Genomic DNA, 25,969 nt, shown 5'->3' with positions numbered 1-25,969 from the left:
GCTTCAAACAGCATGCAACAAAACCTTTTTTAACATTAACCAATAAAGTCTGTAATTTTTATTCTTTTGTGAGAAGATATCATTGATTAACATAAAGTTGAGCCCCTGTGTGTTTTAGCAACATGTAATTTCATCTCGGCTAATAAAATTAATATTATAATTAATAATACAAAGAAAAAAAGGAATGCATTATGTTATTGATTTACAAAGATTTGTGCACCTTATTGGATTACCATATTTTCCCATGTATAGCGCGCCTCCATGTATTGGGCTGTTTTATTAATGCAAAAATGGAGAGAAAAATATTTAAATGGCCGCCATTTTACTATTGCGCAATCCAATAATGGGGTGGGGGGGGGGGGGGGCATTGGAGAGCTTAATTAAGCATTCAAAATAGGAAACCTCATTATGATTAGGAGCATGGGTTGCTTAGCACTATACTTTTCTGACAATTTTGTAATTTTCTAGCAACAGATTAACATTCCTCTTGCATTTCGTGTAAAATGTGAGAAAATAAGAATTCATGTACATCATGTCATTCTTCCTCGGGGAAAGCATGGGCTTTAAATTTGAATGATGAACACAAACTTCGTGCTGCATGGGAGACAGGACAACAGTTGTTGAGATATGTCAGTATTGACGTAAAACTGTTAATCTATTATGTTGGACAAGTTGGTATATTGTTTGTTGCACTACACAGGGGTGAATGTGATGAACACTCAAGATGCCAAAAACCTGGACTTAAGTGGAAAACGCTTAAGTAGTCCCTGTTCACACCTACGGTTACCTGCAAAAAAGACCGAATACCTTTACCAGTCCAGCGTAAGCTGCCAATGTAGAAGTGCACAAACACAGACAAATAAATGTTTGCATACTGTATTCAAACATTTAATTTTATTGTAAAGAACTAATGCTTACCCGTTCATATCTGCCGTTACCGACTTTTCGTTGTTTCAACAACGGCCCATTCAGTCTGTAAGATTATAGGGTGTAGTTTTCTAGAATAAAAAAATGGCAGCTTTTATGAATATTTACGATTACGAAATGAGATTTTTGCAACTTAGCAGCCAGGATAGCGTTGTATCAATGTATAATGCGCACAAACTTTTATTTGAAATTTGGAGGTGAAAAACTGCGCGCTATACAAAACAAAATATGTAAAATCACTCAGAAAGCCCATATTAAGTGGAAGATTAATTTGTACTCTGAATTCTGAACAATAAGAGAAATTTTATATTTATCCATCCCTGATTTTGTAATCATAACCTAACCCAACAGATCTGAAAATAGTAAAGAATCTAGGTTGGGTATAATGCAAGTGCACATGAAGACAGCATAGCATGAGTCCTCGGAATATGTTACATGTATGTACAGTCTAAAAGGTGTATGTACAAGAACAACCTGTGCTAATGCAGCATTCAAGCTAATTGCTCAGAACTTGCTCTCAACAACATTACACTTTAAATTAAATAGAGCAGCTGCATGTACACCGACAGCATCAACAGAGAGTTTGCAGCAACTGTCACGACAGATCAACGGCATCTTGGCAGAGGCAAGTATCACATTTCATACATCCATGCTAAGTTTTATGTCTGTTTTCAACTAGCTAACCAGGCCTTTTCCTGGCATATAGACAGATCCATTTAACCGCCCCATTCCCGAAACAAAATGGTTTAATACATTCCCAATTTGATTTTTTTTTTCAAATAAGTATCTTTATATTTTTATTATACCCCGCCATAGGTGGAAGGATATTGTTTTGGCTTTGTCCGTCTTTCCGTCTGTCTTTCCGTCTGTCTTTCTGGCCGTCCGGAGCCATATCTTGGATGTGCTGTGGCAGATTTCATTAAAACTTGGTATGAGTATATATATATGGATAAGAGGATGATGCACGCCAAATAGCAATGTACACCATCTGTTAATAACGGAGTTATGGCCCTTTGTATCTTGAACAAATGCTTTTTTTTTGTCTGGAGCCATATCTTGGAAGTGCTTTGGCAGATTTCATTGAAACTTGGTATGAGTATATATATCGATAAAAGGATGATGCACGCCAAATGGCATTGTACACCATCTGTTAATAACGGAGTTATGTCCCTTTGTATCTTGAAAAAATGCTTTTTTAAGTTTCAAATATAACACTTTTGTGTCCAGAAGCATATTGGCGGGGGATACCAATTCAACAAATTTGCTTGTATATTTATTGTATTTAAATTACATAAAAAAAAAATTAGGTTACATATTGTTAAGAAATATTTAAAGGGACATAACTGTGTTATACAGAATACTAGAACCATAAAAATTTTCTCTACTGTTAATCGTGTATTTATATGATTATGCTTCAAGGTTTGTTGTACACTATCAGCAGGAACATCTAAAATGCGACAAGACTTAATATATCCAGTGTTGGTACAGAAAATTACAAAATTGGCAACTAAAAATATTTCAATTAAATTCCTATGGATCCCAAGTTACGTAGGCTTTTTATGCCCCCGAACCAGCGGTTATAGGGGCATATTAAAATTGCACCGTCCATCCTTTAGTTAGTTATGATGATGATGATGATGATTATGATGATACTGGTAATGGATTCAGAAACATTAACCACAACTCAAATATCTAATTATAATTATTGCATTACTCAAATTAATTATTGCCATTACTGCTGATTGTTATCTATATCTTTGCAGAAATTTAATATAGTGGTAAAACCAATAACTCAACAAGAAGTGTTACATATGAATCTTATTTGACTTTTCATTCACTTATCCTAGGCTACTCTCTACAAAAAACCATTTATACCTGTGCTTGCATTGTTGCCAGGTGGTAATTGTGCAACACTCCTGGAAATTGACCCCAATTAACTGGGCACTTTCATCAAAGACCTTTGTCTTGATGTCAGATGGAAACAATTCATAAGGTAGATAAGACATTACAACTTGAAATGGTTTACCCCTAGAATTTTCAGTTAGTCATTAGATTGTGTGTGATTATGAAAGATTTGTGATTTTAGCAGGTTTTATTGTTGTTTCAATTGAAAATATCAATGCAAGGTGAGTCCTAAAATTGTTCCAGTTGTTTAAAAACACTTTGTCGGAAATGTAAACAATTTGGTAGTAAAAAAACAACAAGTTTTAAGAAGCACAAACAACTGTTTGAAGAAAAGTTGACTGGCATTTGTTTTTGCTAAAATAATGTATTTATGCTACAGATTTTTTGTGCATTTAAATTACAAATAGTTGGATAGTTGTTTTGATATGATACATTTTCCAATGTCTTTTGTGTGTTTACTTCTATATTTGCACACATTTATAACTATAAGAAAGATCAAGTGATGTTTTGTACTATAAAAGAAGATCAATATTGAATTTCTAGTAGCTGTACATATTCTCATACTTATTTACTTTTTTATAACTGACTTTGATATATGATAACAATTCAACATATTTTATTTAATGATGCAAAAACTATTTTATTAACACACAATCTCTTGAATAAATACACTTGTTTTCAGTATCTAAAAGTGTTCTTGCTAAACAGATTGTAAACAGTCATCCCCTATAAGATGCTGAGATGCTTATCTCATGATCTCAAAGTTGGGCAACAATTTGTTGAAAAATGTACTTCCATTTTCTTTTGCTGATGCTCATTATTAAATTACTGTCCTCATATTACTTTTATCCAAAATAATAGCTTTGTCGCACAGGTAACAAATGTCTATTTTAAAAAATTTAAACACACACACACAAAACTACTTATAACGCATATATGTATATATCTGCCGAAACAGCAAACCTTTTCTTTTCACAAAACAACGTTAACAACCCTTGTTTCCTGCATATGACGGTCGAGTTCAAAAATGGTTTTGATCCATCTAGTAACATGACCGCCAGGGGGGGGGAGGGGTCATTTTCCTTATATTTATAGACTGAAAAAGCCTGTGAACACTCTATAAGTCAATTTTTTTGGCCAATCATCATGAAACTTGGTCAAAACATTGGTTTTATTGATATGCCGGATGTCAGTTTTAAAATGGTCGTGATCAGTGGAAAAACATTGCCGCCAGGGGATTGGGCAGTTTCTCTATATGTTTGTAAGAAGCATTTTCCTTATATATAATTTTTTTAAACATGGCCGCCAGGGTGGGTGGGGTAATTTTCTATATAGGCCTATTGTGAATACTTTGGAACACCTTATTTTTGAAGTCAGTCTTGTCATACCAATAATTTGAAAATAATTTGCTGAAGAGTTTTAATCTTTGTTTCTTTTCATCTAAGTCTCACAGGCGAGCGACCCAGGGCCCTTTGGGGCCTCTTGTTTAAGCAAACCTTTCAGTAATGCCTTTGTATAAAATTAATGATTTCTTTATGGAATAAAATTATTCAATGAAAATTATAAAGTTAACAGAAATATCTAAAGTCTGAAGTAAACGTTGTGATCTTAGCATAAATAGTGCAGAAAATATTTATTGGGGAAACTTTGAAAGATTTCAGACCGAGGTAGAAAAATTTATTGAAAAGTAGATATCTGCCTTTGTTTAAGCCTGTATTATTTCTTTTAAAATGCCGTACTTCTATAATTCCAGAGATACTCAATAAGAAACCGTGTAAGATTAAAGACTGAGGCCGACGTTTTTATTGAATAATACATAATTTTGTTTGTCTAAACATTTTCCGCTCAATGGGAGGCGATGTCCCAAATGTGGATTAAAAGCGTTTATGGGTATGCCCGTGACACCACATGTCTGAACATGTGTAGATACCGTAATTAAGATAACATATCACCTGTCGCCTTTAAATAACATGCTAAATGACAATCAAGACCTTATTCTTGCCAGGGTCCTTTACAAATAGGTCCCTGTTCATGCTGAGTTTTATTACTTTAAATGAATGCAGATGAACCTTATTTCTCTTAATTACATAATAACTGATCTTAAAAAAACACAAACTATTATTTGATTATCAGATCGATAACAGAAACTATTTAAATCTTCAAATATATTCAATCAAATCATTTTTCCTTCTTGTTTTGTTCAGGGACCTATACAAACATATATGTCCCTGTTTTTTATACCCCCACAAACGAAGTTTAGGGGGGTATATAGGAGTGAGCTTGTCTGTCGGTCGGTCGGTCCGTATTAAGTGTCCGCTCTCTAATTCAAGTAGTTTTCATCCGATCTTTACCAAACTTGGTCAGAAGTTGTCTCTACATGATGTCTAGGCCAAGTTCGAACATGGGCCTTGTCGGGTCAAAAACTAGGTCACTGGGTCACTTAGTGCGTTTTGAACATTCAGCATGTTGTCCGCTCTCTAATTCAAGTAGTTTTCATCCGATCTTCCCAAACTTGGTCAGAAGTTGTATCTAGATGATCTTAAGGCCAAGTTCGAACATGGGCCTTGCCGGGTCAAAAACTAGGTCACGGGGTCACTTAGTGTGTTTTAAACATTCAGCATTTTGTCCGCTCTCTAATTCAAGTAGTTTTCATCCGATCTTCACCAAACCTGGTCAGAAGTTGTATCTAGATGGTCTTAAGAACAAGTTCAAACATGGGCCTTGCCGGGTCAAAAACTAGGTCAGCGGGTCACTTAGTACGTTGTACACACTGAGCATGGTGTCTGCTCTCTATTTCAAGTAATTTAAATCCGATCTTCACCATACTTGTTCAGAAGTTGTAACTAGATGATGTGTAGGTCAAGTTCGAACATGGGCCATGCCGGGTAAAAAACTAGGTCACAGGGTCACTTAGTGTGTTTTAGTGTTTTAAACCTCACCATGTTGTCCACTCTCCAATTTAAGTAGTTTTTATCCAATCTTCACCAAAATTGGTCAGAAGTTGGATTTTGATAATGTCAAGGGCAAGTTTGAATATGGGTCATGCTGGGTCAAAAACAAGGTCACGGGTTCACTTAGGGCTTTATAAACATCACAATGTTGTCCGCTCTCTAATTCAAGTAGTTTTCATCCAATCTTCACCAAACTTGGTCAGAAGTCGTATCTAGATGATGTCTAGTTCAAGTTTGAATATGAGTCATGCAGGGTCAAAAACTAGGTCACAGGGTATCTAAGTGCATTTTAAACCTCACCATGTTGTCCGCTCTCTAATTCAAGTAGTTTTCATCCAATCCTCACCAAACTTGGTCACAAGTTTTATCTAAATGATCTCTAGGACAATTTTGAACATGGGCCATTCCGGGCCTAAAACTAGGTCACGGGGTCACTTAGTGCATTTTTTAACATTCAGCATGGTGTCCGCTCTCTAATTCAAGTAGTTTACATCCGATCTTCACCAAACTTGGTCAGAAGTTTTATGGAGATGATCTTAAGGCCAAGTTAGAACATGGGCCTTTCTGGGTCAAAAACTAGGTCAAGGGGTCACTTAGTGCGTTTTAAAAAGTGAGCATGGTGTCCGCTGTTTTTTGTGAAGACGACATGCAAAATATTATGTGTCGATGCGGCATGTGGGGGTATTCGTCACGTCTGTGACAAAGCTCTAGTTTCTTCAGTACCGTTTTGGAGGCGCGCGCGAGGATTCAGGGGCAGTAATTCGGGAGTTGTGAATTTCTGGGATTGTCTATTGACTATAAAATTAAACTCACAAACGCACAAAGATGCATATCCCATACCCAACATTGACGACACTCTCCACCTGCTTTCCGGGACTAAGTACTACATCGAACTTGACCTGAAATCCGGATACTGGCAGGTGGAGATGGTCGAAAATGACAAAGAGATAACAGCTTTTCTAGTGGGAAACTTGGGTTTCTGCCAGTGCACCCAGATGCAATTCGGCCTCTGCAACGCCCCAGCCACCTTTCAAAGGTTGATAGAATGTTGCATGGGGGAGTTGAACCTTAAGGAGTGCCTCATCTATTTAGATGACATAATTGTGTTTTCTCGCACGTTTGAAACACATATAGAAAGACTGGAAGCTGTGTTTAAAGGTTTAGCGGCTCATAACCTGAAGCTTCCAAATGTGAGTTTTTGGTAGAAGAGGTTGGCTATCTTGGTCACGTTGTGTCCAAAGATGGTATAAAAACTGACTCTGCCAAAACAGAAGCTATTATAAAGTGGCCTGTTCCTAAATCAGTAAAAGAAGTTCAGAACATCTTGGGTTTTGCTGGTTACTACCGGAATTTCATTGAACATTTCGCACAGGTTGCACACCCATTAAACAATCTCCTTTTTGGCAGTTCTGGATCAAATTCCAAGAAAATAGTCACATCCAAGTTTCTGTGGGGAGAACCACAGCAACGTACATTTAACACTCTAATTGAGAAGTTGAGCACGACAATTGTGTTAGCGTATGTTGACTACACCAAATCGTTCAAGGTGCACACTGATGCCTCCGCCCTTGGGCTTGGTGCAGTTTTGTACCAAAATCAGGATGTGGTTGACAGGGTAGTGGCATTTGTGAGCCATAGTCTGAAGACATCCGAGTGGAATTACCATTCAAGTAAACTTGAATTTTTAGCTCTTAAATGGGCGGTCACTGAAAAATTCCACGATTACTTGTATGGTATCCCGTTCGATGTCTTCACAGACAATAACCCACTAACCTATGTATTGACAACTGCGAAACTGGATGCTTGTGGACATAGGTGGGTAGCTGCCCTAGCAAACTACAACTTTAAGATTCAGTATAGGTCTGGCAAACTAAATATCGAAGCCGACGCCCTATCACGGCTGAATACATGTTAAAATACACTGACCCTTGAACAATTTTCTGTACGACAGGCCTTTGAGCAGACTGTGTTAGCAGGCAGTTCTGATACAAATCCAGACTATCAGCAAGTACAACAACAAGTGTTTCAGGCCGTCTTAATAGTTCACAATGAATAACAACCAGAGCAGCAGTCTGTAAAACAGGATGTTGTTCAGGCTGTTTTTGAAATTCATACCGAGACCCAGCCAGAACTCATACAGCCTGATATTACACATGATAGTCAAACTGCAGTCATCAAAACTGAAGACTGGGTAAACGGGCAAGAATCTGACCCAATTTTATCAAAAGTCCGACAAAAATCAACTAGTGTTGCCTAAGTCAGCATAATTTACAATGTTCAAGGCCTTACATGATGACCTTGGACATCAAGGTAGTGACCGAACAACATTGAGTCTCTTTTGAGATCGATTTTATTGGCCAAGAATGGTCACAGATGTCACACAGTGGGTGAAGGGATGTAATCGTTGCATCCGGCGTAAAACTACCACAACGAGCAACAGGTTTAGTTAACATTTGCTCGTCTTCCGCAATGGAATTAGTGTGCATCGATAATTTTTCCTAAGAAATGTCTAAGGGAGGATTGGAAAACGTACTGGTTATTACCGACCATTTTTCTCAGTATGCACAGGCAATCCCGACGAAAAAACAAACCCCCAGAACCACGGCACATGCACTTTTCCATAATTATTTTGTGCATTATGGATTCCAGAAAAGTTGCACAGTGATCCTGGTCAAAATTTCCTGGTAAAGGTCATACAACAACTCTGTAAAATTGCATGCATCTGGCAAACACACACAACACCTTACCACCCGCAGGGCAACAATCAATGTGAGCGTTTCAACCAAACCCTGCTTCAAATGCTTGGAACGCTGCACAATGAAAGGAAGAGTGACTGGAAATAAGTCATTCCTTCCTTAGTGCATGTGTATAATTGTACAGCACATGAATCCAAGAGCTTTCCCCCGTATAGGGTCATGTTCGGTAGAACGCCACATCTAGCCTTATATGCAGTATAAGGCCTGCAGGGGCAATCTGTAAGTGGCACTTGTCCAACAGACTATATGCGGCGGATTGAAACAAATCTGCAGGAATCGTATAAAATTGCTAACAAGATAGCTTTACGTGGTGGTGACAAAGCCAAATATTACTACGACCGTGAAGTGCTGGAAATAAAAATTGTTTTAGGAGACAGAGTCCTCATAAAAAAAATGGGATTGAAAGGGAAACATAAGCTTTCAGATATTTGGAGCCAACATGTGTATCGCATAATTGATCAACTGGACTCCATTATACCTGTTTTTAAGGTGCAAAAAGAAGACAAATTCGGGGTAATTAAAACGTTACACCGAAACAATATGTTACCATTGAAAAACCTACCTATGATAAATGAAATCTCCTCTGAATCTGACATGAATTGCAGTACCAGTTCAGAATCTGAAATATCAGGAGTATCTAGACCACCGCACAGGTGAGCACCTGGCCATATTGGTGTACTTCCGAGACGATCAAATCGCTCACAAGTATAATTAGAACTAATTCAAATCCCCATGTTTCACTTTAAATTATACTCACAAATTACTCGTGCATCCTATTTAACCAGTTCTGAGTTGATTTTACTGTTTACCAATCAAATAGCTGATTTTTAAATGAGTTAACCAATCAAATGTGTCTTTTCGACATGGAGATGATAAAAAGGTGCATTTTTAAATCAGTAGGTGATCAGCTATTTGACGTGAACGCTTATAAATATATATTTGAAATATATTTGGTTCTTTGCAGGTAACTATTACATATTTTATACATACAATTACTTTTCACAAGTAACTGTTTCATATTTTGTATTTCATTTTGCTTATTTATGTGCGTGTTTAGTTTGATATAATATTGTTTTGTTTTTTTTGAGATTGCTATTTTAATGTTGTTTTACTTTTGTCAAATATCTGTTGGTAAACCATTTATTGTCCCCTACCGGTTTCACCAGAGGGGACTTATGGTTTTCGCTCTGTGAGTCTGTGTGTCTGTGAGTCTGTCACATTTTTCTGGATCCTGCGATAACTTTATAACTTCTTAATATTATGCACGTCATTTCATTTTGTTCCTACGTCAAAAATTCTGGTTGCTATGGCAACAAATAGACTAGAAATACTGCTGAAAATGGTGGTTTTCTGGATCCTGCGTTTACTTTAAAAGTTCTTCATATTTTTTCATGAAACTTGAATCATGGATTGATGGCAATATGGACATTATATAGTCATTTCATTTTGTTCCTATGTCAAAAATTCTGGTTGCTATGGCAAAAAAAAAAAAAAAATCTGAAAATGGTGGAATTTCTGACAATGGTGGAGCCGGTAGTGGACCATATTGCTTGACAAAAGCCTTGTTGTATTTGCAATCATTGTTATCCATAAGATTCATGATCAGAATGTGATCAGCTATTTGATGTGAACGCTTGTAAATATATATTTGAAATATATTTGGTTCTTTGCAGGGTTGTTTTTGTAACGTGGGGAGTTGTAGCAACCCACCGCTAATATATAAAAACCCAATACGGTGACATATCTCTAAAACTAAGTGAGGAATTGGTGATGGTTGGAAAACCCAGTTACCAATATCTCGCTTTCAACGTATGATATATGTCTAAAACAAATACACAATTTAACAAAACCTCACCCCATACCATATCAACATACAAAAAAACAAACAAAAATGACGGAGGCAGTGCTCCAGCTAGGATTTGAAAAGGGCTGAGGGGGCTATTTTGTCAAAAGGGCACTTTCAACGTGCAGTATTTTGTCAAAAGGTCCTGATGACATGACCTATCATATCTATCGTGTCCATGTGTCGTGGTCCTGATAACATGACCTATCATATCTATCGTGTCCGTGTGTCTTGGTCCTGATGACATGACCTATTATATCTATCTCGTTCATGTGTCTTGGTCCTGATGACATGACCTATCATATCTATCCCGTCCATGTGTCTTGGTCCTGATGACATGACCTATCATATCTATTCCGTCCATGTGTCTTGGTCCTGATAACATGACCTATTATATCTATCCCGTCCATGTGTCTTGGTCCTGATGACATGACCTATCATATCTATCCCGTCCATGTGTCTTGGTCCTGATGACATGACCTATCATATCTATCCCATCCGTGTGTCTTGGTCCTGATGACATGACCTATCATATCTATCCCGTCGATGTGTCTTGGTCCTGATGACATGACCTATCATATCTATTCCGTCCATGTGTCTTGGTCCTGATGACATGACCTATCATATCTATCCCGTCCATGTTTCTTGGTCCTGATGACATGACCTATCATATCTATTCCGTCGATGTGTCTTTGTCCTGATGACATGACCTATCATATCTATTCCGTCCATGTGTCTTGGTCCTGATGACATGACCTATCATATCTATCCCGTCCGTGCGTCTTGGTCCTGATGCCATGACCTATTATCTATCCTGTCCATGTGTCTTGGTCCTGATGACATGACCTAACATATCTATCCCGTCCATGTGTCTTGGTCCTGATGACATGACCTATCATATCTATCGTGTCCGTGTGTCTTGGTCCTGATGAAATGACCTATCATATCTATCCCATCCATGTGTCTTGGTCCTGATGACATGACCTATCATATCTATCCTGTCCATGTGTCTTGGTCCTGATGACATGACCTATTATATCTATCCCATCCGTGTGTCTTGGTCCTGATGACATGACCTATCATATCTATCCCGTCCATGTGTCTTGGTCCTGATGACATGACCTATCATATCTATTCCGTCCATGTGTCTTGGTCCTGATGACATGACCCATCATATCTATCCCGTCCGTGCGTCTTGGTCCTGATGCCATGACCTATCATATCTATCCTGTCCATGTGTCTTGGTCCTGATGACATGACCTATCATATCTATCCCGTCCATGTGTCTTGGGCCTGATGACATGACCTATTATATCTATCCCGTCCATGTGTCTTGGTCCTGATGACATGACCTATCATATCTATCCCGTCCATGTGTCTTGGTCCTGATGACATGACCTATCATATCTATCCCATCCGTGTGTCTTGGTCCTGATGACATGACCTAACATATCTATCCTGTCCATGTGTCTTGGTCCTGATGACATGACCTATCATATCTATTGTGTCCGTGTGTCTTGGTCCTGATGACATGACCTATCATATCTATCCCATCCATGTGTCTTGGTCCTGATGACATGACCTATCATATCTATCCCGTCCATGTGTCTTGGTCCTGATGACATGACCTATCATATCTATCCCATCCATGTGTCTTGGTACTGATGACATGACCTATCATATCTATCCCGTCCATGTGTCTTGGTCCTCATGACATGACCTATCATATCTATCCCATCCATGTGTCTTGGTCCTGATGACCATGACCTATTATATCTATCCCGTCCGTGTGTCTTGGTCCTGATGACATGACCTATCATATCTATCCCGTCAATATTCTTGGTCCTGATGACATGACCTATCATATCTATCCCATCCGCCTGTCTTGGTCCCTATGACATGACCTATCATATCTATCCCGTCCATGTGTCTTGGTCCTGATGACATGATCTATCATATCTATCCAGTCCATGTGTCTTGGTCCTGATGACATGACCTATCATATCTATCCCATCCGTGTGTCTTGGTCCTGATGACATGACCTACATATCTATCGTGTCCATGTGTCTTTGTCCTGATGACATGACCTATCATATCTATCCTGTCCATGTGTCTTGGTCCTGATCATATCTATCCCATCCGTGTGTCTTGGTCCTGATGACATGACCTATCATATCTATTCCGTCCATGTGCCTTGGTCCTGATGACATGACCTATCATATCTATTCCGTCCATGTGTCTTGGTCCTGATGACATGACCTATCATATCTATCGTGTCAGTGTGTCTTGGTCCTGATGACATGACCTATCATATCTATCGTGTCAGTGTGTCTTGGTCCTGATGACATGACCTATCATATCTATCCTGTCCATGTGTCTTTGTCCTGATGACTTAACCTATCATATATATCCTGTCCATGTGTCTCGGTTCTGATGACAGGACCTATCATATCTATCCCACCCGTGTGTTTTGGTCCTGATGACATGACCTATCATATCTATCCTGTTAATGTGTCTTGGGCCTGATGACAGGACCTATCATATCTATCCTGTCTGTGTGTCTTGGTCCTGATGACATGACCTATCATATCTATTCCGTCCGTGTGTCTTGGTCCTGAGGACATGACCTATCATATCTATCCCATCTGTGCGTCTTGGTCCTGATGCCAGGACCTATTATATCTATCCCGTCCGTGTGTCTTGGTCCTGATGACATGACCTATTATATCTATCCCGTCCATGTGTCTTGGTCCTGATGACATGACCTATCATATCTATCGTGTCCGTGTGTCTTGGTCCTGATGACATGACCTATCATATCTATTCCGTCCGTGTGTCTTGGTCATGATGACAGGACCTATCATATCTAACCCGTTCATGTGTCTTGGTCCTGATGTCATGACCTATCATATCTATTCCGTCCATGTGTCTTGGTCCTGATGCCATGACCTATCATATCTATCCCGTCCATGTGTCTTGGTCCTGATGCCATGACCTATTATATCTATCCCGTCCATGTGTCTTGGTCCTGACGACATGACCTATCATATCTATCCCGTCCATGTGTCTGTTCTGATGACATGACCTATCATATCTATCCCGTCCATGTGTCTTGGTCCTGATGACATGACCTATCATATCTATCCCATACGTGTGTATTGGTCCTGATGACAGGACCTATCATATCTATCCCATCCGTGTGTCTAGGTCCTGATGACATGACCTATCATATCTATCCCGTCCATGTGTCTTGGTCCTGATGACATGACTTACATATCTATCGTGTCCGTGTGTCTTGGTCCTGATGACATGACCTATCATATCTATCGTGTCCGTGTGTCTTGGTCCTGATGACATGACCTATCATATCTATCCCGTCCGTGTGTCTTGGTCCTGATGACATGACCTATTATATCTATCCCGTCCATGTGTCTTGGTCCTGATGACATGACCTATCATATCTATCCCGTCCGTGTGACTTGGTCCTGATGACATGACCTATTATATCTATCCCGTCCATGTGTCTTGGTCCTGATGACATGACCTATCATATCTATCCCGTCCATGTGTCTTGGTCCTGATGACATGACCTATCATATCTATCTCGTTCATGTGTCTTTGTCCTGATGACATGACCTATCATATCTATCCCGTCCCTGTGTCTTGGTCCTGATGCCATGACCTATTATATCTATCCGGTCCATGTGTCTTGGTCCTGATGACATATGACCTATCATATCTATCCCGTCCATGTGTCTTGGTCCTGATAACATGACCTATTATATCTATCCCGTCTGTGTGTCTTGGTCCTGATGACATGACCTATCATATCTATTCCGTCCATGTGTCTTGGTCCTGATGACATGACCTATCATATCTATCCCATCCATGTGTCTTGGTCCTGATGACATGACCTATCATATCTATCCCGTCCATGTGTCTTGGTCCTGATGACATGACCTATCATATCTATCCCATCCGTGTGTCTTGGTCCTGATGACATGACCTATCATATCTATTCCGTTGGTGTGTCTTGGTCCTGATGACATGACCTATCATATCTATTCCGTCCATGTGTCTTGGTCCTGATGACATGACCTATCATATCTATCCCGTCCGTGCGTCTTGGTCCTGATGCCATGACCTATTATCTATCCTGTCCATGTGTCTTGGTCCTGATGACATGACCTATCATATCTATCCCGTCCATGTGTCTTGGTCCTGATGACATGACCTATCATATCTATCCCGTCCATGTGTCTTGGTCCTGATGACATGACCTATCATATCTATCGTGTCCGTGTGTCTTGGTCCTGATGACATGACCTATCATATCTATCCCATCCATGTGTCTTGGTCCTGATGACATGACCTATCATATCTATCCTGTCCATGTGTCTTGGTCCTGATGACATGACCTATTATATCTATCCCATCCGTGTGTCTTGGTCCTGATGACATGACCTATCATATCTATCCCGTCCATGTGTCTTGGTCCTGATGACATGACCTATCATATCTATTCCTTCCATGTGTCTTGGTCCTGATGACATGACCCATCATATCTATCCCGTCCGTGCGTCTTGGTCCTGATGCCATGACCTATCATATCTATCCTGTCCATGTGTCTTGGTCCTGATGACATGACCTATCATATCTATCCCGTCCATGTGTCTTGGTCCTGATGACATGACCTATCATATCTATTGTGTCCGTGTGTCTTGGTCCTGATGACATGACCTATCATATCTATCCCATCCATGTGTCTTGGTACTGATGACATGACCTATCATATCTATCCCGTCCATGTGTCTTGGTCCTCATGACATGACCTATCATATCTATCCCATCCATGTGTCTTGGTCCTGATGACCATGACCTATTATATCTATCCCGTCCGTGTGTCTTGGTCCTGATGACATGACCTATCATATCTATCCCGTCCATATTCTTGGTCCTGATGACATGACCTATCATATCTATCCCATCCGCCTGTCTTGGTCCCTATGACATGACCTATCATATCTATCCCGTCCATGTGTCTTGGTCCTGATGACATGATCTATCATATCTATCCCGTCCATGTGTCTTGGTCCTGATGACATGACCTATCATATCTATCCCATCCGTGTGTCTTGGTCCTGATGACATGACCTACATATCTATCGTGTCCATTTGTCTTTTCCTGATGACATGACCTATCATATCTATCCTGTCAATGTGTCTTGGTCCTGATGACATGACCTATCATATCTATCCCATCCGTGTGTCTTGGTCCTGATGACATGACCTATTATATCTATCCCATACGTGTGTATTGGTCCTGATGACATGACCTATCATATCTATCCCATCCGTGTGTCTTGGTCCTGATGACATGACCTATTATATCTATCCCATCCATGTGTCTTGGTCCTGATGACATGACCTATCATATCTATCCCATCCGTGTGTCTTGGTCCTGATGACATGACCTATTATATCAATCCTGTCCATGTGTCTTGGTCCTGATGACATGACCTATCATATCTATTCCGTCCATGTGTCTTGGTCCTGATGACATGACCTATCATATCTATCCTGTCCATGTGTCTTGGTCCTGATGACATGACCTATCATATCTATCGTGTCAGTGTGTCTTGGTCCTGATGACATGACCTATTATATCTATCCTGTCCATGTGTCTTGGTCCTGATGACATGACCTATCATATCTATCCCGTCCATGTGTCTTGGTCCTGATGACATGACCTATCATATCTATCCTGTCTATGTGTCTTGGTCCTGATGACATGACCTATCATATCTATCCTGTCCATGTGTCTTTGTCCTGATGACTTAACCTATCATATATATCCTGTCCATGTGTCTCGGTTCTGATGACAGGACCTATCATATCTATCCCACCCGTGTGTTTTGGTCCTGATGACATGACCTATCATATCTATCCTGTTAATGTGTCTTAGGCCTGATGACAGGACCTATCATATCTATCCTGTCTGTGTGTCTTGGTCCTGATGACATGACCTATCATATCTATTCCGTCCGTGTGTCTTGGTCCTGATGACATGACCTATCATATCTATCCTGTCCATGTGTCTTGGTCCTGATGACATGACCTATCATATCTTTTCCGTCCGTGTGTCTTGGTCCTGAGGACATGACCTATCATATCTATCCCATCTGTGCGTCTTGGTCCGGATGCCAGGACCTATTATATCTATCCCGTCCGTGTGTCTTGGTCCTGATGACATGACCTATTATATCTATCCCATCCGTGTGTCTTGGTCCTGATGACATGACCTATCATATCTATCCCGTCCATGTGTCTTGCTCCTGATGACATGACCTATCATATCTATTCCGTCCGTGTGTCTTGGTCATGATGACAGGACCTATCATATCTATCCCGTTCATGTGTCTTGGTCCTGATGACATGACCTATCATATCTATTCCGTCCATGTGTCTTGGTCCTGATGCCATGACCTATCATATCTATCCCGTCCATGTGTCTTGGTCCTGATGCCATGACCTATTATATCTATCCCGTCCATGTGTCTTGGTCCTGACGACATGACCTATCATATCTATCCCGTCCATGTGTCTGTTCTGATGACATGACCTATCATTTCTATCCCGTCCATGTGTCTTGGTCCTGATGACATGACCTATCATATCTATCCCATACGTGTGTCTTGGTCCTGATGACATGACCTATCATATCTATCCCATCCGTGTGTCTTGGTCCTGATGACATGACCTATCATATCTATCCCATCCGTGTGTCTTGGTCCTAATGACATGACCTATCATATCTATCCTGTCCATGTGTCTTGGTCCTGATGACATGACCTATCATATCTATCCCGTCCATGAGTCTTGGTCCTGATGACATGACCTATCATATCTATCCCGTCCATGTGTCTTGGTCCTGATGACATGACCTATCATATCTATCCCATCCGTGTGTCTTGGTCCTGATGACATGACCTATCATATCTATCCCATCCGTGTGTCTTGGTCCTGATGACATGACCTATCATATCTTTTCCGTCCATGTGTCTTGGTCCTGATGCCATGACCTATCATATCTATCCCGTCCATGTGTCTTGGTCCTGATGACATGACCTATCATATCTATCCCGTCCATGTGTCTTGGTCCTGATGACATGACCTATCATATCTATCCCGTCCATGTGTCTTGGTCCTGATGACCTGACCTATTATATCTATCCCGTCCGTGTGTCTTGGTCCTTTTGACATGACCTATCATATCTATTCCGTCCATGTGTCTTGGTCCTAATGACATGACCTATCATATCTATCCCGTCCATGTTTCTTGGTCCTGATGACATGACCTATCATATCTATCCCATCCGCCTGTTTTGGTCCTGATGACATAACCTATCATATCTATCCCGTCCATGTGTCTTGGTCCTGATGACATGATCTATCATATCTATCCCGTCCATGTGTCTTGGTCCTGATTACATGACCTATCATATCTATCCCATCCATGTGTCTTGGTCCTGATGACTTGACTTACATATCTATCGTGTCCATGTGTTTTGGTCCTGATGACATGACCTATCATATCTATCCTGTCCATGTGTCTTGGTCCTGATGACATGACCTATCATATCTATCCCATCTGAGTGTCTTGGTCCTGATGACATGACCTATCATATCTATCCCGTCCATGTGTCTTGGTCCTGATGACATGACCTATCATATCTATCCTGTCCATGTGTCTTGGTCCTGATGACATGACCTATCATATCTATCCCGTCCATGTGTCTTGGTCCTGATGACATGACCTATCATATCTATCCCATCCGCCTGTCTTGGTACTGATGACATAACCTATCATATCTATCCCGTCCATGTGTCTTGGTCCTGATGACATGATCTATCATATCTATCCCGTCCATGTGTCTTGGTCCTGATTACATGACCTATCATATCTATCCCATCCGTGTGTCTTGGTCCTGATGACATGACCTATCATATCTATCATGTCCGTGTGTCTTGGTCCTGATGACATGACCTATTATATCTATCCCATCCGTGTGTCTTGGTCCTGATGACATGACCTATCATATCTATTCTGTCCATGTGTCTTGGTCCTGATGCCATGACCTATCATATCTATCCCGTCCATGTGTCTTGGTCCTGATGACATGACCTATCATATCTATCCTGTCCATGTGTCTTGGTCCTGATGACATGACCTATCATATCTATCCCGTCCATGTGTCTTGGTCTTGATGACCATGACCTATTATATCTATCCCGTCCGTGTGTCCTGGTCCTGATGACATGACCTATCATATCTATCCCATCCATGTGTCTTGGTCCTGATGACATGACCTATCATATCTATCCCGTCCATGTTTCTTGGTCCTGATGACATGACCTATCATATCTATCCCATCCGCCTGTCTTGTTCCTGATGACATGACCTATCATATCTATCCCGTCCATGTGTCTTGGTCCTGATGACATGATCTATCATATCTATCCCGTCCATGTGTCTTGGTCCTGATGACATGACCTATCATATCTATCGTGTCCATGTGTCTTGGTCCTGATGACATGACCTATCATATCTATTCTGTCCATGTGTCTTGGTCCTGATGACATGACCTATCATATCTATCCCATCCGTGTGTCTTGGTCCTGATGACATGACCTATCATATCTATCGTGTCCATGTGTCTTGGTCCTGATGACATGACCTATGATATCTATCCTGTCCATGTGTCTTGGTCCTGATGACATGACCTATCATATCTATCCCATCCGTGTGTCTTGGTCCTGATGACATGACCTATCATATCTATCCCGTCCATGTGTCTTGGTCCTGATGACAGGACCTATCATATCTATCCTGTCCATGTGTCTTGGTCCTGATGACATGACCTATCATTTCTATCGTGTCCGTGTGTCTTGGTCCTGATGACATGACCTATTATATCTATCCCGTCCGTGTGTCTTGGTCCTGATGACATGACCTATCATATCTATTTCGTCCGTGTGTCTTGGTCCGGATGCCAGGACCTATTATATCTATCCCGTCCGTGTGTCTTGGTCCTGATGACATGACCTATCATATCTATTCCGTCAATGTGTCTTGGGCCTGATGACATGACCTATCATATCTATCCTGTCCATGTGTCTTGGTCCTGATGACATAACCTATCATATCTATCCCGTCCATGTGTATTGGTCCTGATAACATGACCTATCATATCTATCCTTTCCATGTGTCTAGGTCCTGATGCCATTACCTATCATATCTATCCCGTCCCTGTGTCTTGGTCCTGATGACATGACCTATCATATCTATCCTGTCCATGTGTCTTGGTCCTGATGCCATGACCTATCATATCTATCCTGTCCATGTGTCTTGGTCCTGATGACATGACCTATCATATCTATCCCGTCAATGTGTCTAGGTCCTGATGCCATGACCTATCATATCTATCCCATCCGTGTGTCTTGGTCCTGATGACAGGACCTATCATATCTATCCTGTCCATGTGTCTTGGTCCTGATGACATGACCTATCATATCTATCCCATCCGCCTGTCTTGGTCCTGATGACATGACCTATCATATCTATCCCGTCCATGTGTCTTGGTCCTGATGACATGACCTATCATAGCTATCCTGTCCATGTGTCTTGGTCCTGATGACATGACCTATCATACCTATCCTGTCCTTGTGTCTTGGTCCTGATGACATGACCTATCATATCTATCCTGTCCATGTGTCTTGGACCTGATGACATGACCTATCATATCTATCCTGTCCATGTGTCTTGGTCCTGATGACATGACCTATCATATCTATCCTGTCCATGTGTCTTGGTCCTGATGCCATGACCTATCATATCTATCCCGTCCATGTGTCTTGGTCCTGATGACATGACCTATCATATTTATCTTGTCCGTGTGTCTTGGTCCTTTTGACATGACCTATCATATCTATTCCGTCCATGTGTCTTGGTCCTGATGACATGACCTATCATATCTATCCCGTCCATGTGTCTTGGTCCTGATGACATGACCTATCATATCTATCCTGTCCATGTGTCTTGGTCCTGATGACCTGACCTATTATATCTATCCCATCCGTGTGTCTTGGTCCTTTTGACATGACCTATCATATCTATTCCGTCCATGTGTCTTGGTCCTAATGACATGACCTATCATATCTATCCCGTCCATGTTTCTTGGTCCTGATGACATGACCTATCATATCTATCCCATCCGCCTGTCTTGGTCCTGATGACATAACCTATCATATCTATCCCGTCCATGTGTCTTGGTCCTGATGACATGATCTATCATATCTATCCCGTCCATGTGTCTTGGTCCTGATGAAATGACCTATCATATCTATCCCATCCGTGTGTCTTGGTCCTGATGACTTGACTTACATATCTATCGTGTCCATGTGTTTTGGTCCTGATGACATGACCTATCATATCTATCCTGTCCATGTGTCTTGGTCCTGATGACATGACCTATCATATCTATCCCATCTGTGTGTCTTGGTCCTGATGACATGACCTATCATATCTATCCCGTCCATGTGTCTTGGTCCTGATGACATGACCTATCATATCTATCCTGTCCATGTGTCTTGGTCCTGATGACATGACCTATCATATCTATCATGTCCGTGTGTCTTGGTCCTGATGACATGACCTATTATATATCCCATCCGTGTGTCTTGGTCCTGATGACATGACCTATCATATCTATTCTGTCCATGTGTCTTGGTCCTGATGCCATGACCTATCATATCTATCCCGTCCATGTGTCTTAGTCCTGATGACATGACCTATCATATCTATCCTGTCCATGTGTCTTGGTCCTGATGACATGACCTATCATATCTATCCCGTCCATGTGTCTTGGTCTTGATGACCATGACCTATTATATCTATCCCGTCCGTGTGTCTTGGTCCTGATGACATGACCTATCATATCTATTCCGTCCATGTGTCTTGGTCCTGATGACATGACCTATCATATCTATCCCGTCCATGTTTCTTGGTCCTGATGACATGACCTTTCATATCTATCCCATCCGCCTGTCTTGGTCCTGATGACATGACCTATCATATCTATCCCGTCCATGTGTCTTGGTCCTGATGACATGATCTATCATATCTATACCGTCCATGTGTCTTGGTCCTGATGACATGACCTATCATATCTATCCCATCCGTGTGTCTTGGTCCTGATGACATGACCTACATATCTATCATGTCCATGTGTCTTGGTCCTGATGACATGACCTATCATATCTATGCTGTCCATGTGTCTTGGTCCTGATGACATGACCTATCATATCTATCCCATCCGTGTGTCTTGGTCCTGATGACATGACCTATCATATCTATCCCGTCCATGTGTCTTGGTCCTGATGACAGGACCTATCATATCTATTCTGTCCATGTGTCTTGGTCCTGATGACATGACCTATCATATCTATCCCATCCGTGTGTCTTGGTCCTGATGACATGACCTATCATATCTATTTCGTCCGTGTGTCTTGGTCCTGATGACATGACCTATCATATCTATCCTGTCCATGTGTCTTGGTCCTGATGACATGACCTATCATATCTATCATGTCCGTGTGTCTTGGTCCTGATGACATGACCTATTATATCTATCCCGTCCATGTGTCTTGGTCCTGATGACATGACCTATTATATCTATCCCGTCCGTGTGTCTTGGTCCTGATGACATGACCTATCATATCTATTTCGTCCGTGTGTCTTGGTCCGGATGACATGACCTATCATATCTATCCCGTCCATGTGTCTTGGTCCTGATGACATGACCTATCATATCTATTTCGTCCGTGTGTCTTGGTCCTGATGACATGACCTATCATATCTATCCTGTCCATGTGTCTTGGTCCTGATGACATGACCTATTATATCTATCCCGTCCATGTGTCTTGGTACGGATGCCAGGACCTATTATATCTATCCCGTCCGTGTGTCTTGGTCCTGATGACATGACCTATCATATCTATCCTGTCTGTGTGTCTTGATCCTGATGACATGACCTATCATATTTATCCCATCCGTGTGTCTTGGTCCTGATGACATGACCTATCATATCTATTCCGTCCATGTGTCTTGGTCCTGATGACATGACCTATCATATCTATCCTGTCCATGTGTCTTGGTCCTGATGACATGACCTATTATATCTATCCCGTCCATGTGTCTTGGTCCGGATGCCAGGACCTATTATATCTATCCCGTCTGTGTGTCTTAGTCCTGATGACATGACCTATCATATCTATTCCGTCAATGTGTCTTGGGCCTGATGACATGACCTATCATATCTATCCTGTCCATGTGTCTTGGTCCTGATGACATAACCTATCATATCTATCCCGTCCATGTGTATTGGTCCTGATAACATGACCTATCATATGTATCCTGTCCATGTGTCTAGGTCCTGATGCCATGACCTATCATATCTATCCCGTCCCTGTGTCTTGGTCCTGATGACATGACCTATCATATCTATCCTGTCCATGTGTCTTGGTCCTGATGCCATGACCTATCATATCTATCCTGTCCATGTGTCTTGGTCCTGATGACATGACCTATCATATCTATCCCGTCAATGTGTCTAGGTCCTGATGCCATGACCTATCATATCTATCCCATCCGTGTGTCTTGGTCCTGATGACAGGACCTATCATATCTATCCTGTCCATGTGTCTTGGTCCTGATGACATGACCTATCATATCTATCCCATCCGCCTGTCTTGGTCCTGATGACATGACCTATCATATCTATCCCGTCCATGTGTCTTGGTTCTGATGTCATGACCTATCATAGCTATCCTGTCCATGTGTCTTGGTCCTGATGACATGACCTATCATATCTATCCTGTCCTTGTGTCTTGGTCCTGATGACATGACCTATCATATGTATCCTGTCCATGTGTCTTGGTCCTGATGCCATGACCTATCATATCTATCCCATCCGTGTGTCTTGGTCCTGATGCCATGACCTATCATATCTATCCCGTCCATGTGTCTTGGTCCTGATGACATGACCTATCATATTTATCTTGTCCGTGCGTCTTGGTCCTGATTACATGACCTTTGTGTTGTTGTTTTAGCTTACAAATACTGTCAAAATTGAAGAAAAGGGTTTTGAATAGAATATTGAATCAAATTCATTTTATAGAGCTGGATAGGGAAGTGAACTAAATGTCGTAATCAATTAAAGAACAAAAACAAAACATATTTTTTCCAAAAGTATCACTGCTCCTAAAAAAGTCAATAATTGTTATGAATTCTAATACTTTCTCATATTTAGATTGCATGAAAGTTGAGTGCGGTCAAAGTGACTTAAGGGAATAATTTGCAAATTTTTAAAAAGTGTTAAATATGTGTCTGTGTATGTTTATAATGTATTATATGCAGCTTAAGAAACATTTATAAATTATGATTATTGTCCTTGCTGCAACTTGCTATTTATGCAGTTATACTATTGAGCTTATTGAAGCATGTACATTTCAGTCTCCAGTTGGCTTTGAGGTGAAGTCTGGTGGCCATGATGATGTGATGGAGCTTGAGTCACGCAACAAGGAGCTGGCAGCACTACTGGCTCAGCATGTGCAGGCCAACGAACAGCTCACAGCTCAGAATGAACAGATAGTAAGTGAAGCAACACACAATTGAATGGAAATCCTACTAGGAATGAATGCAGACAAGGGATATACATTAATATTGTGGCCATATGAGCCCACACTTATTCCCAAATAGTTGTTTGCTCACCCCAGTACAACTTACTCGTGGTGAGCTTTTGTGATCACCTTTTGCCCATTGCCTGTCGTGCGTCATCAACATTTACCTTATTTTGTGTGTATGATTTCATGTCATTATTGCGTTATAATTCATATTATTCCCCGCCAATGGCGGAGGGATATAGAATTGGCATTGTCCGTCCGTCAGTCTGGCATTCTGGACTTTTTAGGGCTATATCTCAGACACGCTACAAGATTTCAATATGAAACTGCATGGGTGTATAGATATCAATGAAGAGAATTGCAATGCATAAAATCAATTACCTTACACTTAAATATTGTTTTAGGATTATACCATATGCAGCCATTCATTAAGAAACTTTATTTGGTGGGGGATATCAATTCAACAAATTTGCTTGTTGAATATGTATTTGTTTTAAATCTGGAAATAAAATGTATTAAAAAACAAAAACAAAAAAGCAAGACATATTTTACCTTAATAATACTCTAGAGGCCTCATTTATATCCCAATCATTATGAAACACTATCAGAAAATGTGTCCTAGTTATATCTTGTTAAAAACTGGGTCACATGGGGGGAAAATTAGGTTACTAGGTCAATTTAAAGTAAAAGCTTGTTTAGTCCCATTTTTTGCTCAATCATCATGAAACTTGTTCAGTTAATTTATTTCAATGTATCTTGGCCAATCTCTGAAATGGTTGTGTTCTGTTTGAAAAAATAGCTGAAGACAGGCAGGACAGTTTTCCTAATATTGCTATAGTAAAACCTTGTGAACACATATATTACCCAATCTTCATGGGACTTACTCAGAACATTTATCCAAATATCATGCTGTGTTACACGCTGGCTATGGCGATACTTCGATGACAGATGGCATTTCAATAAACTGAGAAAAACAAAATTCAAGCACAAAAGATAAGTTCCTGCACATTGTGAGTGGTGGAAGTTCAAGGTTAAAGTCATCCTTCAAGGTAAAAGGTCAAAAAAAATATATATAAATTCTAAGCGGCGTTCTCATGAAGCTGCACATTGTTAGTGTTGGAAGTTCAAGGTCAAGGTCATCCTTCAAGGTCAAAGGTCAAAAAAAATAATTTAAAGCGGCGTTCTCATGAAGCTGCACATTTTGAGTGGTGGAAGTTCAAGGTCAAGGTCATCGTTCAAGGTCAAAGGTCAAAAAAACAAAATTTTATTTCAAAGAGGCGCAATAGGGGGCATTGTGTTTATGACGAACACATCTCCTGTTTTCCAATGATGTTTTTTGTTTGTTTTTTCGACCACCTGATGGACCATTTTCAAAATAATTTTTGTAAACCAATTAAAAAAAAAGTCGTGGCCTAATATTAGTGTTTGAGACACAGTAGATGGTGGAGTTGATAAATTGTATATCCGTTTGTAATGTGAAGGAATATTTCAATGAAGAAGAGTAGATTTTTGTCCAAAAAAAAAAGAAAATCCCATTGAAAAACTGCATAAACTGAACTAATTAGTACATATTTCAACAAAATAAAAATACTTTTACATGTTGCAATGAAGTGTTGGCATTCCTGCATGTAGTGTAATTACTGTGTGTCAAATACTGAAATTGTGAAACTATTCAATGGAATATAAACGAAGATAGAGCATGTTTTAATAGGTGATATTCATGATGTTGTAGATCCTTAGATTCCCGTATAACTTGGGATAACAGAGACTTTCAACAAATTGTGCACTCTGATATCTGAGTCTCATCTTAACTGCTTTTATGTATATAAAGGCTATTTTTACCA

General features: G+C 40.4%; 1 protein-coding gene across 5 annotated transcripts in view; it reads left to right on the top strand.

Annotated features, from left to right (window-relative positions):
* The window catches only part of LOC127844102 (golgin subfamily A member 2-like), a 137,894-nt gene that overhangs the window by 38,512 nt on the left and 73,413 nt on the right, over positions 1-25,969 (top strand). For all 5 annotated transcript variants that reach the window (XR_008032563.1, XM_052374087.1, XM_052374091.1 and 2 more), the window contains exons 3-4: positions 1,474-1,552; positions 23,956-24,093. Coding sequence is in view for 4 of the 5 variants with exons in the window: in XM_052374087.1 (XP_052230047.1) it covers positions 1,474-1,552; positions 23,956-24,093 (217 nt within the window). In the remaining variant the exon portion in view is untranslated. The remainder of the gene's footprint in view (positions 1-1,473; positions 1,553-23,955; positions 24,094-25,969) is intronic.

Source organism: Dreissena polymorpha, chromosome 9, assembly GCF_020536995.1.
Source record: "Dreissena polymorpha isolate Duluth1 chromosome 9, UMN_Dpol_1.0, whole genome shotgun sequence".
Lineage (NCBI taxonomy): Eukaryota > Metazoa > Mollusca > Bivalvia > Myida > Dreissenidae > Dreissena > Dreissena polymorpha.
The sequence above is the reverse complement of the archived record's forward strand: the minus strand, read 5'-3'. Positions and strand labels throughout refer to the sequence as shown.